The following is a 15576-nucleotide window of genomic DNA, read 5'->3' on the forward strand; positions in this document are numbered from 1 at the left end:
GGATGAAATGATGAAACCTGTTAAACCTCCTTTCTAACCCCCACAGCCAAGATTTCACCAACAGAAAAGACAGGGCCCACACTCTCTTGTGGAGTAACTTTGGAGAATAATTTTGAGGAACTGTCTGGTAGAAGACTAGGTGCTGTGGCTCTCTCCAGGAACCTCCTGAATTATTTGAACTGGGCAGTGAACATAAAAAAGGGTTGATGTCTTATGCACTGGCTTCTTTTTTTCAGTGGTCTTAAGCTTTGCCTGACAGAGAAGCTTTTCGAGACTGTAAGGATTATGGGATCGATGTCTGTGGTGGGAGTGACCTGCAGCAACACATACAAACCAGGATCTTTGCAGCCCTTAACATTAAGTTGGGTTTAAAAAGCACACCGAGTGCTGTTTTCACACTCAGACCACCCTCCCATTCCCTGATCTTCCTCCTACAGCACTTAACCACAGTGGTATTTTTATCAAATTAACAGTATCCTGTTTAAAAAGCTGAAAGATGATGAAGTAGCAAACAAAGTAATTATGTCAAACAATAAAAGTTTGTTCTTTGTAAAGAAAATGTTCCTTGAAAATTACACGAGCCCATTTCTTCTGTGTGGGAAGGGAGGAGGCAGAGTGTACCGCACACAGAGGCTGTGTAAGCTTTAAGAATTCAGCGTTGTGTAGTAGACATGGAAGCTACGGCTTTATGGATTTGAGCTCCTACGACCCTGTGTCTGTATTAGCCAGACCTTGCCAACAACACTTTAGGCACTGTTGTATAAAATGCAAAGGCTTAATTTTTAAAGGCTGTGAGGGCAATTAAAGTGAATATGAAAATATTGGCTGGGTACCTATTTCAGACACTAATACACGTGTAAAGATATTGAAGGAGACGAAGTGGTTTGCTCAAAGGCTAAACAGGTATGGTATTTTTGGTCTTAGTATGACTAAAACAAGTGTTTGAAAAGTAAATGCAGAGACAAACTGGTTACGCATGCTGAGTTGAACTGGGGAGGTGCTTTTATTGCTGATGTTAGTGCAAAAATGTCAGATGTAACACATATTTAGCTCAGCCTCAAAGAAATGAAAACTATTACCAAAGTATGATCTGAGTCTATAGCTGCATTTCCAGTTGATTAACAGTAACTGTGCATGGCAAGTAGCAAGTAAGCTGCTAGATGTTGGAAGAGCCTCATTTTAAGCAAAAATGATGAATAAAGAGGTTGCTACACATATGAATTAGCAAAAATCAAAATGCTGGTGAATAGCACATTATAAAAGTCATGCTTCATGGTAGTCAAAACTAAACCTGCCTATGAGGAATAGCAAAAGGTCTTATCCAGTGTGAGTAACTGGGTAGTAAAATGGCAAATGAACCTCGGTGTCTGCTGGTGCAAACTAAGATACAATGAGAAAATTAATCCAAAGTACACTGGTTCAATGATATGGGCACATATGTACCCCAGGAGACACTGTTCTTGTTTCTAGAAACACTTAGGAAATAATCTTGGTATGACTATGAAAAAGTCATTTCGTTGCTTTGAGTTGTCTGAAAAATGAAAACAAGTAAATAGGAATTACTAGAAAATGATGGAGAATACAACAGGAAGCATTGCTCTGTGCGTATATAAACTGTGCAGGTACTCGGACTGCTCTTGTAAAAAAGGCATTAAAAGTTGCGATGAGGATAATGAAAATATATAATAGCTCCTGCATGGCACGGATTCAACTATTAGGCCTTTCAGCACAAAATAAAAAAGATGGAGAGAGGATATGACAGAAGTTTATGCATTCATGGAGGAGATGAACAGGGAAAGACAATTAGCTATTACTCCCAATGGTGAGGACTCAGGAATGTCCCATGAAATTATATAAGAGCAGGTTTTCAGTAAGTGAAACAATTTTTTTTTTTTCACCACACATAGTTAAGCTATTGAGTTAATTACTCCAGGATCTTGTGGATTTTGATATATATATAGGATAAATATTAAATATTTATATAATCCAGATACAGATGACATCAAAACATGGTTCGACAAAGCAATGCCAGAGAGTGAAGCAAAGACTATTAAAAGTATAGATCCAGACAGAGCCTCTGGAGGCACCTTGGGCTGTTGAATGAAGAGGTGCAGTCACAGCCTTTGGAAAGCCGTAAGACATTACTGGAAGATGATGCCAAGATTTCTGCTATCTTGAAATAAGCTAAAAACTGTTTCTGTGTTGAGAAAGTTACAATGGTATTTATTTTCTTATTTTTATGAAGCTTTTATTTTCACATTACTTTACAATCCACAAAATCAATGTTTTGTACATGTACACACACTTTGTAACATTCATCACTTTGAATGCTACCAGAATAACCCTTCCTTACAGCTGAAGCTTCACAGATGCCAGAGTTGTTAATACTTGGCTCTCGTACCTCCTACCAACTAGCCAGGAGTTAAGCAAAGCATAGCCAATAAGCCTGCACCCCTGGATTTGTGCTCTGTCAGAATTCCTTGCCAGGATTCCCCTCTCCTTTCCAAATAAAGCATTACATACTTCCTCATACATAGAAGCAAGCAAACAAAAATGAAGGAAAGTAAAGGTAGCACTCAGTTTTACCACAGATTTTGTTTGGTTGTAAATGAAAACTGCTGTGGCAGTACTGAGCAACAGGAGCTGTGGATTTCTTTCAAGCATTTACCTTTACCACCATCAAACTTGGGTATTATTTTATAAAACATAATTGATTCTTCCAGACATTTCTTCTTAGATTATTTAAAGTTCTTACATATCTGACTTCATTTTCTAAACCTCTGAGAGCAAAACCAAATTCACACGGCCATTTTTAAGATACACACGCAAGTTCTAGTTTCTTGTAATTGTTATCTACACAAATTACTAGATCAAGCTTAATTTTTATTTAAATCCCTACTGATGAAAGCATTTCTACTCCTAGACATGCCTCACAAAACCAAGCTCACTACTAAGTGCAACATACAGGACAGATTTTTACTTCAATATACAGATGCAAACACACCATTTCCAGCAGTACTTTATATACTTCGACAAGTTTTTATTATCTCACAAGTCATATGCATAACATTTCACCACCTAGCTTTCCTACACACCTTCTTTAACACAGCATCCTTTTTTGGTCGGATTTTTGGTCACAGTGTTTTAAAAAGCAAAGACTCTTTACTGTGTTGTAATCGAGTGTCATTTAATAGAAGTCATTCTTGGTTGGATGTTTTGAGTGAAGCGCAGACCGTGTGACGCAGACCTGAGCCTGACAGCAATACTTTACAATCAAAGTCCAAGGTAAGGGCTGCAGTGCTGATCCAACTAATTCATGCCTGGCTGGCCATGGCCTCCATCCTCAGAAGCTTTCCTTAAAGATGGGGGTTTAAAGGACACTATAAGAGGCCTTTTAAATTTTTTTATTGTCAATAACAGAGCTCAAAGCTCCAGAAAAGTAACGCCTAGTGACTTTTCACAAGGCAAGTAACTCTTCTTCGATTCACTCTTTATACTTTCTGCTACATTATTTTTCTCTCATAAAACCAACTTTATCAGTGAAATCAAGGTTGTGCACAGTAGTGAGGACACCAGAAAGGTTTCTTACAGCTGTAAGAAAGCCCACAAGATTTCAAAGGGAAAACAACCCTGAGCCTTACTTCTGTCCTGCCCATAGCTGCCTGCTGCCCTTGTTATGCCTGCATCTGGCTACCGAGATCATTCTATTTGTTAATACCAAATTAGCAGTTAGTTTATCTGTTACTTGGTTCCAAATTCCAAGCATCTAAGGTCTCTGCGGTTTCTTTCTCCAGCCCTGCAGCACCCTTCAAGAAAGCCTCCGGGAGCTGCATTTTGTCTGACCGTTGTCCGAATTAGCCCACGGTGACGATTTCCTCGGCCTGCCACGGCACTGGGGCAGTTTCGGAGGGTCCCACAGGACTGGATTTCCCTCCGGGACATGTTTTTTTTCTGCTAACACTTGGGAATCAGTCCCGGCGCAGGGCCGCGTTTGCAGGGTACGGAGCCCCCTCTGCCCGATGCTCGTCCCTCGGCAGGGCTCTGGGCAGGGACGTCCCGGACGACCCCGAGGGCGCTCCCCCCCCCGGGGGGGCAACCGGGGGCTGTCGGATCCCCGATCCGTCCCCAGCAGCTCCCGCCCCGCGCCGGGACTGGCCGGCGGCCCCCGCTCAACCCCTCGGTCCTGCCCCGCGGCGGGGACGGGCGGCCCACACCCGGCCCCGGCCCCGGCCCCGGCCCCGGCCCCGGCCCCGCCCCGGGCGCCCATCCCCGCCGCCTCCACAGACGGCCCGAGGAGCCGGGCGCGGACAGAGGCGGGCGAGGGGCGGGTTAAAAGCGGCGGCAGGTGAACGGGGAGGGACCTTAAAGCTCCGGGGCGGCGAGGCTGGGACCGGCCGCTCCGCAGGCACCGCCGGACCCAGACCCGGACCCGGACCCGGGAGCGGAGCAGCGCGGAGCAGCGCGGCGCGCCGGTCGCGTCCCGTCGCCCTGCCGAGCCGTGCCAGGTGAGGGTCCGGAGCGGCTGCCGTGTGCCGGAGCGGTGGATTAGGCTGCGCGCTCCCGCAGCGGGTCGGGATATGTGTAGTGTGCCGGCCTGGAGCCCGGGCCGGGGGGCGTCCCCGGCGGGGCTGGGGTCGGGGGCGGCCGCAGGCAGTGGAAGGGGAGGGGGGAGTTGCGAGGCGGGGGTAGTCACGCCGCGCCCCCGTGCCCCGGTTGCCTGTCGGCGAGGCGGCCGTGCTGGGCTTGGGGCTGCCTGCCCCCAGCTCCGGACTGGCCGAGGCGGCGGGGCTGCGGGTCGGGGCGGCAGCGAGCCGGGGGGGGCTGCCGCAGCAGCTCAGCCGGCTCTGGGAAGAGCCGTCGGGCCTCAAAGCCAGAACTGGCGTTGGCAAATGGGTGTCTACGGCCAGGAGCCGATTGCGATCGGCCCGTGGCGTTTCCCGCTGCGGGCGCCGCGTCCGCCCCAGCGCTCCGGGCGCTCCGCAGTTGAGGGGAGCAAAGCTCGGGGCGGAGGGAGGGGTGGGCTGGGAGCCGCCTCAGGGCGTCCAGCCTGTGACCGCAAAGTGGGGACTTCGAGTGGTTTCCAATAAAAGGATGTCTTGGTTGGCAGGGTGAGTGTCCCGGTGGATTCACTCGGTCCCCACAGTCAGTTTCAGTGTTTCTGCAGTGGCAGATGAGCACGGAGAAACGTTGGGTTTTCCCCCCAAACTGGCAGCACTGGTTCAGAACTGCAGTGTGAGACTGCACTTGGAACCCAGGTTGTTCATCCCACTGGGATATACACTTCAAATACTTTCCTTCAGTCCTGATTAGCCTCTTGTCACATTTTCATTGACTTTGTTTTAATGACTATGCAACAGACATTGAGGAAATTCTTAACAGAAAGATGCAGATAATCTGATCGTATCCTAGAGTTTAGGTCAGTGTAAAAAGTTGTGTAAAATGCTGCCAGTTTCAGCAGAGACAAAACATGAGAAGTCCAAGGAATTCCAGCCACCTTCTCAAAGCTTTTTTTTCTCATCTTACCCAATTTCACCTTTCCTCATCACGGTGAATCTGACCTCTCCCTCTTGCCTCAAGGCTTGTCTGTACAAGCTAGGCCCTTGTACCAAGGGTATGTGCTGGGGCACGTTAGTCCTTTAGTTGTGTTGTAACTACACCAGGGTAGAGAAATGATTTTTTTTTTTTTTCCTCTGTTATGTGAGAATCAGAGATTTTGAAAACTTTGACCAGTGTGGTGTTGGAAGGTACCAGGCTCTCCCCACAGCACACAGCCAGCACCAAGAGGTGACGGAGCTCTTATCCATGGCCAGTGTGGTCCTCCCACATAGCAAAGCTGAGCCCCAGCATTGAAAGATGATGGACCAGCTATGCAAGTTCCCAGCTCTGGTTTCGAAGTGTTTTGTCCGATTTGGTGATAGTTTCCAAATGGCTGTGATCAGTGAAAGCTGAGCCCTGAGACTGAATTCTGACTTCAGCAAAACTTATGTTTAACTTTCAAAGGGGTAAAGGGTGTGGATTTTAGTCTTAAAGAGTAGGAGGAAAGGAGGAAAGCTGAAATGGAGCTTCTCTGAAGTTTGACCTCCTACTTATTCTGCTGGGGTGTGATAGCATCTAGAAAATCAACATAAACTCTTTGAGGGCTTTTTCCTCTCAACTCTATGGCTCTGCTTGCCTCCTTTTTGGATGAGATAGCAATGAATGTGGAAGGGCAGGCTCTGTGGTATCTTCCTTTGCCTGTTGATTTGTGCTATATATGCATGCAGCCCCGACAGAGCCGGCTTGAGGCTTCTCAGCAGTGTTGGCAAAACCAAATGCTATACTTGTGAGATGAAGGGCCATGTCTGAGCTACAGCAGAAAGTCTTGGAGGCCTGCTGGAGGTGTTTGGGTGGAGTGAGGGCTTCTGCTGAAGAAGGCCAAGTAGTACTTACTTTGGAGGCAAAGAAAGCACCAGCCTAGCCTTTTAGGGCTGTGGTGTTGGCAAAGAAATCCTGTGAAAACTACTAGAGAAGTCTCTACTTTGTCCAGATGTGGCCTTAACTTGTGCAGTGACAGTAATTTCTGTTGCTTTGGGAAATACATTGAGAGGCAAAACACTGATGACAGTCAACCACAGAAAGGGGAATATCTCAAGAAAGGGAAGGAGGGCATAGAGGATGCATGGAGGAAATGTACTTGAAGATGTAACTTGTTTCCTGCCCAAAGCCTTGTTGAGAAATATACCAAGGTATGCTTGTCCCATCATAAATACAAGGAAGGAGAGAGTTTAATAAGCTGTTTGAATCACTAAACTTATGAGTGACACTAATGAAAGTGACTTGCATTTGCATATGATTTTTAAGTGAGTCCTAGGAAGTCCTCTCGTTTGTAGAAGGTCTAGATCTGATTTTTCACCCTCTGAAAAGTGACCATTTGGTGTATTATGTCATCCTGCAGGTAAAAGGACACAGAAAAGAAGATGGACTGGGGAAGTCTGCAGGCCGTTTTAGGAGGCGTAAATAAACACTCAACCAGTATCGGGAAGATATGGCTCACAGTCCTGTTCATCTTCCGTATCATGATCCTGGTTGTGGCTGCAGAGAGAGTCTGGGGAGATGAACAACAAGATTTTGTCTGCAACACGCTTCAGCCTGGGTGCAGAAATGTTTGCTATGATCACTTTTTCCCCATCTCTCACATCAGACTCTGGGCCCTGCAGCTGATCTTTGTTTCCACACCTGCGTTGTTGGTGGCAATGCATGTAGCTTACACCAGGCATGAGAAGAAAAGGCGATTCAGAAATGGTGAGAAAATTGATATTGAAGAGCTGAAAAATGAAAAGATTCACATTCGAGGCCCCCTGTGGTGGACATACACCAGCAGCATCTTCTTCAGGATTGTCTTTGAAGCAGTCTTCATGTATGTGTTCTATTACATGTATGATGGGTACCAGATGCCTCGCTTAGTGAAGTGCAATGCATGGCCCTGCCCCAACACAGTGGATTGTTTTGTGTCTCGGCCCACTGAGAAGACCACATTTACTATTTTCATGCTTGCTGTGTCTGGAATCTGCATGATGTTGAATCTGGCCGAGTTGTGTTACCTAGTGATAAAAATTTGCATGAAAGAATCCAGGAAAACAACGGTTTTAAAATAATTCCCTGCTTTCAGGATTTCCTAGCTCCCCATTTCCCTTAAACTTTCTTAGGTGTCAGAAAACAATCAGCAATATTTTCACACTCAAGGAAAAGGATAAAAATGAATTTCATTCATGTTTTAAAAATTTTAGCCTCCCTGGGAAGCTGCCACTGAGGCAGGTTTTAAAGATCATGAGCTAATTCAGTATTCCTGCATTCACAAATAGAGAGAGCAGCCTTCTGGCAGCAGCTTTTCCAAGTATGCTTACTGCTGGGATCCTGTTGTTGGGACAGAGTCACTTTTCAAAATTGGGAGTGGGAAGGCCCAGGGAAGGCTCTAGTGCCCAAAGTAGGGCCAGGAATCACAAACACACTGTGTCAGCTTCACAGGTGAGCCAATAACAAAGGGTTTTGGTCAAAAGTAGGGTGAAGGTTTTTTCAGAGGAACTTGTGGCCTGTTAAAAGGAAGAAGACAGGGAGGTGATTGTGTTAATAGCAGGTGTCCTATTCTCCAAGTATTCTGAAGAGCAAGGAAAGGGCCTAGGAACACAAGTACTCTATGGCAATGCATGCTGTCAGCTCTGCTGGGCACCAGCAATGTTTTTTATCTTTTTATCTCCTCACCTGCACTGAGGAGCATCTCCTACAGGGTTGGGGGTGGCCAGTCTCAACTGCCTGTGAATGTCATTAGGTCAGTGCTGCCTCCCTCCACTCACAGGGCCTGCAGCAGTGGGAGGAATGAAGTTTGGTTTTTCATTCTCTTGGTCAGGTGAAAGAAAAGATTGTCACCTTTGAGACGGTGAGGGCAATGCAACTGTCTTCCTTTTCCTCCCAACACTTTGTGAAGAATCTCAGTATAGTAGATTTTATTTGATGAAGAGACTTTACCACCTGGCTGTGCCTCCTTCAGCTGTGTACCTTTAAAAGTTTGGTTTGGTTTTGGTTTGGTTTTTTTTTCAGTAAAAGCCAAGAAAGTTTGCCTTGTTTCATTCTGTTTGTTATCCAAAAGAAGTGCTTCAACTTACAGCTTGATATGCAGTAGATTGCACCTAACAGTGCTCCTTCCATTAGTCCCTTTTTCCTATCCAACCTGCACAGTTTTCCTTCATAAAACCGTCTCCGTATCTGAGGTACCTTTCAAGTGAGTCCATCAAACCACTCCCAATCTCTCTGACAATCCACACTGTGAGACTGAATCACCTTCTTACGGTAGGTCTAGCAGGAATTACAGACAGCTTGCAGAGCTAAAATAGCAAAGAGACCCAATCAGAAATGAGGAGTAATTTGATATTTTTCTTAAAGTTCACATTGCTGAGCTGTGAATTGTTTATTACTAACTTGAAGAACTATGTGAGTCAGTCTGGTCTTGTCTCTCCAAAGTAGTCTCAAAATGTGTTTTATGCCTGTCACAAGCAGCTACACCAGCACATAGAGCAACACAGTTTATCTCCCAAGTGCCTGCCCAGTGAACCCACTTCTAGAAAGCTGGCTATTTCTCCTTAGCTTTAATAACTGGCTTTACCCCCAAATGAATGAGTGCTATCTCAGCTTCTCTATTTGCATCCATTTCTTACTGTACCTTTAAGTTTATCACTGCTGGAGTAAACAAAGCTGCATGAATTAAGACCCATGACCCCTCACTGTGCACTGGAAGCAGAGCATAAGCAGGCTCCCATTGCTTGTGAGCTACATCCAGTGTTACAACTTGACTGCAGATGGAAATCTGTCATCTAAGTGGGGAGCAAGAAAAGCATAAAACTGCCATCCTCAGAAGTATGAACAAAAAAAGACATAAAGTCATTGATAATGAGCTGAACTGGAAAATTGGACTGTGAAAACATCCTTAATTCAACTCTAAAGAGCAAAGCTTGGCACATATCAGGTTTGTGCTTAGTAAAGTTCTTGCATTGTTCTGTGTACAAGTACGAAGAGAACAAACTATCTACACTCCCAGTGCTCTAGTATTACATTTCTTTTGTAACAACAGGATTTTTTTTTTTTTCTGGAATTATAATTAAAGCATTCTTGCCGTGTCTGTTTTCTGTATTACTTGTATGTGCTCTGTATTACCTAAGGTGTCTAATGAAAATCCATTTACCATAATGGAATATGTATGCACCAATACTACATTTAATAGCCAAGGGCTACTGTAAGGATTTTAGCCTTCTGCTGCAAGTTGGTTTTTCAGTTGGTTACACTGCCTGTTATCCTGCAGACTTCATGAGCTGATAGTGGAAGGTCACATATGTGACCCCTACTAGAAGTCAAATGTGCTGCCTAAGTCAGCCTTGTACTAGCAGAACTGCAGCTGGAAAAGGCTGGTGATAAATAACTTAACCAGCTCCATAGGGGAGAGAGTTTGTTTTCCCAGCCTGCCTTTGAGTTTAACTGGAACTTGGAATGAAACACACCAAAACTGGTAACACTAACACTATCAGGTTATCTTCAGCTAGCAGTTTTGCAACTAGATTATCACACAGGGAAAAAAGATAGATATAGGGAAAATGTCTGGAAGTGGTCAAGAGAGGGCTTTGATCCAGAGCTGCAGCATCAGGTGGTAATAGCTTTACCAGGAGATATCTGCTATCTCTGACATTTATTTTCTGTGTATATTAAATTTGAGTAAATAGCTGCTTTGTAGGGAAAAAAAGTTCAGATACTTCATAGGAGCATAGGAATTGCACCTATTTCTACATGTGCTACATTGTGTGGTTGACCTACAAATGGATTTCATACAGATTAAAATACAATGCTGTGTTGGAATTGTGTGTGTTCTTTCCTGAAATATACTAGAAATGCCTACATTTTTGGCACTTGGTTCCTGGGCTCTTCTCAGAATGAAGATTGCAAGACTTGAAAACTGAAGCAGCAAATCCGATGTCATGACTGTGAAAGAGACTGATTCTTCACTGTCCTGTGTAGCCAGTGTGGTATCAGAACTGGGAAGTGTAGGAGTGGAACTGGCTAGAGTTATACCTTGACTGAAATCACCAGGAGAAGTCACCATTGACTTCATCAAGCTAAACTTTCATCCAAAACCTTGAAACCATACCAACAAACATGTTTGTCAGAAAGGAGTAGGGCAGGGAGGAGAAGCAAACTTCACTATTAACTTGTAGGCTTACCTAGAGAAAAAAAACCTAACTCCCATGGCAGAAAGACTGATTTAAAAGGAAATCAGGAGTATAAATCTGTGTTTATGACTTCTGGATATAAAAGTACCTTTATTAAAGGTTTTCTTAGACAAAAAAAAAAAAAAAACTTCAGATGTTTTACAGTTAAGAGCCAATGTACTGTTATTTCCTGCCTGACAGCAAGAATATAAAAGACAAATGATGTCCATACAGAGAAGAGCACTCCTGCACCATGGAGGCTCAATTCAAAATAGCAACACTGTTAAAAATTGCTTTATTTTGTAAAAAGTGTACTGCAGCAAATAAGCAACAGCTAAGAGCACTTTACTACAAACTGAACTTGGTGAAAATTAATCTCTTTTTTTTTTTTCCCCCAATCATAATTCCCTTCTCTGCAACTTAGGCTAATGTGTTTTACCAGGCAACAAAATCACATTCAAAGAATTGCACTGTATTTTGTGGTCACCTGTCCTGATATTCAGGACAGCCACTACCCTGGATGTTAATTACAGGTTTATTTGAATTTTCACCATCTTATTATCTATACAGTCATTTGAACTTGTTTGTAGACAGTGGTAAGAGTAATGGTAACTATCTAAGGCTTAATGAGCTAAGACTAATGGTAATGAAGATCTTCAAGATAATTCAGGAGGAACATATACTTTTTTCCCCATCTGACCAACTCAGCTTGTCATTATAATTTTCTTTTACAGAATATAGTTCTTTTCTGTAAAGCTGGCCCAGCTCTGACATGGGTATTTTCTCTATAAGCCTTCCTAGCCACCAAAAAAATAGTCTTTATAACCTAGGTTTGGAAATGTATCAAGCTTTAATCAGCAGGTGCAGCTGAGGAAACAAGTCACAGCTCTGACTTTCCACCTCTGAGAACACAGCTTGTCCCTGCTATGGGTGGTCCCCCAGTCCTACCATAGAATTCAACCTCAGAATTGGCCACATAATTGCATATACCTCCCCCTTTTTTTCTGCCTGTTAAATCACTGCCACTAACTCAATGATTGTTTCACATCTGCCTGCTCTATGCTCAATCCATTGTATTTGAATAAGCCATCTAATAAAATATATCCTCTCCAAGAATACCACCAGGTAGCCAGATCCTTGCATAAGCCTTTCTGCTAAAGGAGTGATATGGTATCAATATGACATATGGTTTAAGGAAATATGTTTTGAGTGAAAAGCTAGAGAACTTACACAGTTAAGCTATGATTCACTGCAGGTTGTAGATGAATGTTTTGAACAGCAATGTATATTGTGCATGCTGCTAAGAACCAGCATTTCACTCATAGCCTGGCATAGTACCCAGGATAATAAATACTGTAGTGTGTGAATGCAGTCACACTGGTCTGAAGCAGGTGGTGTTTTTCAGTGGACAAGCTGTGCTGGGCAGGCTTCCTTGCTTAGTTAGGCAAGGTGCATCTTTTCTGTTGTCTTGGCAATTATGGTAATATAGGCTTGTCAGCTGGGAAACACAATAGCAGTCTTAAAACTCTTTAAGTTGGGATCCTGAAATTTGGTTTAAAAGTGTTTTGCAGATAATTTTCTACTGAGCTTCAATCTTTAAGACAACACATAAAAATTCCTCCCACACCTCTAAGTGATCCACACATTAGCAGGAATGCTGCACCTTTTTTTGACGGGATGACTGGAAAACTTGCTACCTGTTTGGTATCCAACTATCAACATTTCTTTTGTCACAAGACTTCTTTCACTTGATTTTAAAGTATTATAGCAGTCCTAGTACATGGAGTCAACAACAAATCTCATGGTTTGCGAGTTTCCCCAACTGAAAGATAAAGGCGACAACCGTGTCATGTTCACAGGGAGCGGAATAGTTTAATCAAGCGTTGTTTGTTAAGATTATTGCAACAGGTGACAGAAAAAATATTTTATAATTATTGTGTGGTAAAGATTTCAAACCTATTTTATGTTGCATCATTAGTGTAATGTCTGCTTATGGTTAGTCATGTCCCTGCCCTAGGTGTTGCACCCTTTCCAAGGACTAAGTGTTTAATATACAGTTTAAATAGCCTCCACAATCTCTCCAGAACAAATAAACAAAACCAATCTATACACTTACCCATATACATGTGCACACAGACACAGAGGAACAAACTGACTAAATCATTATCTCACTGTTATCTGATAGAAGACTGAGACATTGCAACACGGATTTGTCAGGAATAATTTCTGCCTATGCCATGATAAAAGCTTTTGTGTACACCAGTAAAATAGTTATTAATGACTCATTGTCAGAGTGTCAGGATCCACCAAATGCGATAAACTGTATGCAGCTGGGAGGAGCTGCAGGTACATGGAAAGATAGGCTTAGAATTCAATAAGGTCTTTATCACCAGGAGAAATGCTTTAACAAAAGCAGTTTGAGAAGTTAAGATGGACTAAATGCTACTATTGTGAAACACTAAGCACTTGCAGAACTATAGGATGGAGACCTGTTCTGAAGCAAAGAAAGTTTTGTAGAGAAGAGCTGGAGTTCATAGCAGATCATCAGTGGAACATGAGTCAATAACATTGTTGACTTGGAAAAATATCTTACTGGTTTGCATTAAAGGTTTGTCAATGTTTCCACTCTTGTTAGCACCTGACAGTCCTTATCTAGACTATACTTTGGGGCACCATCTGCCCAAAAAGCCCATTTATCAGCTGGAGAAACCCAGGAGTCAGGACTAATAGATGACCAAATGTCTAAAACACAGAACCTGTGAGGAAAGCCTGAAAGAAATGGGTTGGCCTGGAAAAGTCTGAGGAAAGACCCAACAGCACTCTTCAAATATGTAAAAGATTGTGGCAAAGATGATGAAGATGTTGCTCTTCACATCCACTGGCAACAGTACAAGAAATAATAGGCTTACATTGCAATGAGATGTAGGCTAGTCACCACAAAACCTCTCTGTGAAGAGGGCTAAGCATTGAGTTGGATGACAGAGTTTCCATCACTGAAGACTGTTAAATGACAACTCAGTCCAACATCTGTTGAGGATGGTCTAGGTATAGGACTCTGCTGTAGGACAGAGGGAACTTCTAAAATCTGTGAGGAAGGGGACCCCAACTGAAAGAGTCAGTTGTACACGTTCCTTTTGCTGAGCCAAAGTTCAGCTGCTGAATCAAAATCTTTTTCATATACATTCGTCTACTTGTCAGTGCAGGGTCTATCCAGCACGATCTCTGTCAGCATGGTTCCTTTGCAGTTTTAGCAATTGTAATAATACATTCTTGTGCTATAATAAATTCCACCTGGCAAAACATATGAGGTGGCATTGTGTGTAAATAAAATTGTAATTAAGAAAAGTGAAGTTAGTGATGGTTTTTTTTTTTTTGCTTTTCAACACAGTGGGTAAAAAGCTCCTTCTGCCTCGGTTTTGTGTCTCACAAAATAGGCATTCCTCCCAACAGGAGGAAGACCGAAACTCAGATCAATTTTCAGTTCTGCTGTCCAGTTGACTATATATGCAAACATCGCTGCAGTTCACTGAAGCCTGGCCTGTGTCCAGAAGTTTCACAGCAATAGCATGCCATTTTGTGTTACTGGCTTCTTTCATTGCAGAGGCAGACCATCACGTCCTGCAGCAGTTTGAATTTTGTAGAGAAATTTTCCTATACATGGCTTTGTTTTTCTATTTCAAAGCAAGATATCTATTGCTATTCCTTCCTGTGGAAGGTAGCCAGTATTTGAGGCCTTTACAAATTCATCGTGCCTGTCAGCAAGGTACATTCCTGGTAAAACATATCATATTTGCTCTTATCCTGAATACAATGAAAAAGAACATCCTTGTTTAGGAGCTTTGGTTGTGGTTTGGCTCTATCAGTTGTTCACTGGTAGTACTAGTTTAGGGCATTAAGACTGAGGTCATCCCTTCCTGCTCATTCTTATCCTGTCTGTGTCTCTCTCTGACCCCATTCAACATAGTGCCTCCACTCCAGGACCTTTTCTGTGCAGCACAGTTGTTTGCACAGGTGTGCTCAGCACTGGATTGGCCAACGGTCATAGCTGATGAAGAAACAAATGTTTTGCTTTGCTGGATTGTTTTTTAGCTGGATCAATTCCTTGATCTGGCTTACAGGGAGGCCACATGAACATTTATGCCAACGTGCCTGTGAGCAGTAGGCCATGGTGTTGGGCAAGAAGAGCTGCAGGGAGTGAGCGGAAGGGGCGGAGCGGATGGCAACATGTTAAGTTTATTTGCTGCTACACACACTGCAATTTCAAACCACAGCCTCTGGCTGTATTTTCATAAGTGACTGCTACTAGAAAGGCTAAAGTTTTACTGCCTTTCCCTCTTTTGCTGCTGTATCCTTCCCAGCTCTCTACTCCTCTCTACCGGCCCTGCTTCTCACCTACTGGCCATCTTCTCCCTTGCTCTGACACAATCTCCCCTCAACCTTTGTATGAGTTGATTTAACTCACTAACTCAGCAGAGAACTATTTGAACTCTGCATTTTGATTTGTTTTCAGCTCAGTTAGCTTTCTTCCCAGCTTGTGGCAGGCATGAATATATTTCAAATATCAGTATTTTTATTTCTTCATATTTGTGCCAGTAGTGTGGAAAAAAAAGCATCACACCATGACAGAATGATAAAAGGTATAATTTCTCTTAGGATTCTGCATGTCCTCTGTCTCTCTTTTTTGATTCTTCCTCCTAACAGATGCCTGGCTTGTACAGTTATAGTTCTTCCTCTGCCATATCTCACGTGGACCTTTCGCTTCCATGAAGATGACCTGAAAGCATCTCACTGCTACATATCCCAGAACAGTCTGATTTTTTTTGTTGTATTGGGAGACTTCCCACGGTTT

General features: G+C 43.4%; 1 protein-coding gene across 1 annotated transcript; it reads left to right on the forward strand.

Moving 5' to 3' along the window:
* Positions 1 to 4274: 4274 nt before the first annotated feature.
* On the forward strand, positions 4275 to 10377 carry LOC104312014 (gap junction beta-2 protein). The gene is made up of 2 exons (XM_069808196.1): positions 4275 to 4505; positions 6935 to 10377. The coding sequence occupies exon 2, from the start codon at positions 6957 to 6959 to the stop codon at positions 7632 to 7634; it is 678 nt and encodes a 225-aa protein (XP_069664297.1). The 5' UTR covers positions 4275 to 4505; positions 6935 to 6956; the 3' UTR covers positions 7635 to 10377.
* The last annotated feature ends 5199 nt before the right edge of the window (positions 10378 to 15576 follow it).

This window comes from Haliaeetus albicilla, chromosome 20, assembly GCF_947461875.1.
Source record: "Haliaeetus albicilla chromosome 20, bHalAlb1.1, whole genome shotgun sequence".
Taxonomy (NCBI): Eukaryota; Metazoa; Chordata; class Aves; order Accipitriformes; family Accipitridae; genus Haliaeetus; species Haliaeetus albicilla.

What these genes read in the sequence shown, in the direction of transcription:
- LOC104312014 (XM_069808196.1), top strand. Translation starts at nt 6,957, where the DNA reads ATGGACTGGGGAAGTCTGCAGGCCGTTTTAGGAGGCGTAAATAAACAC.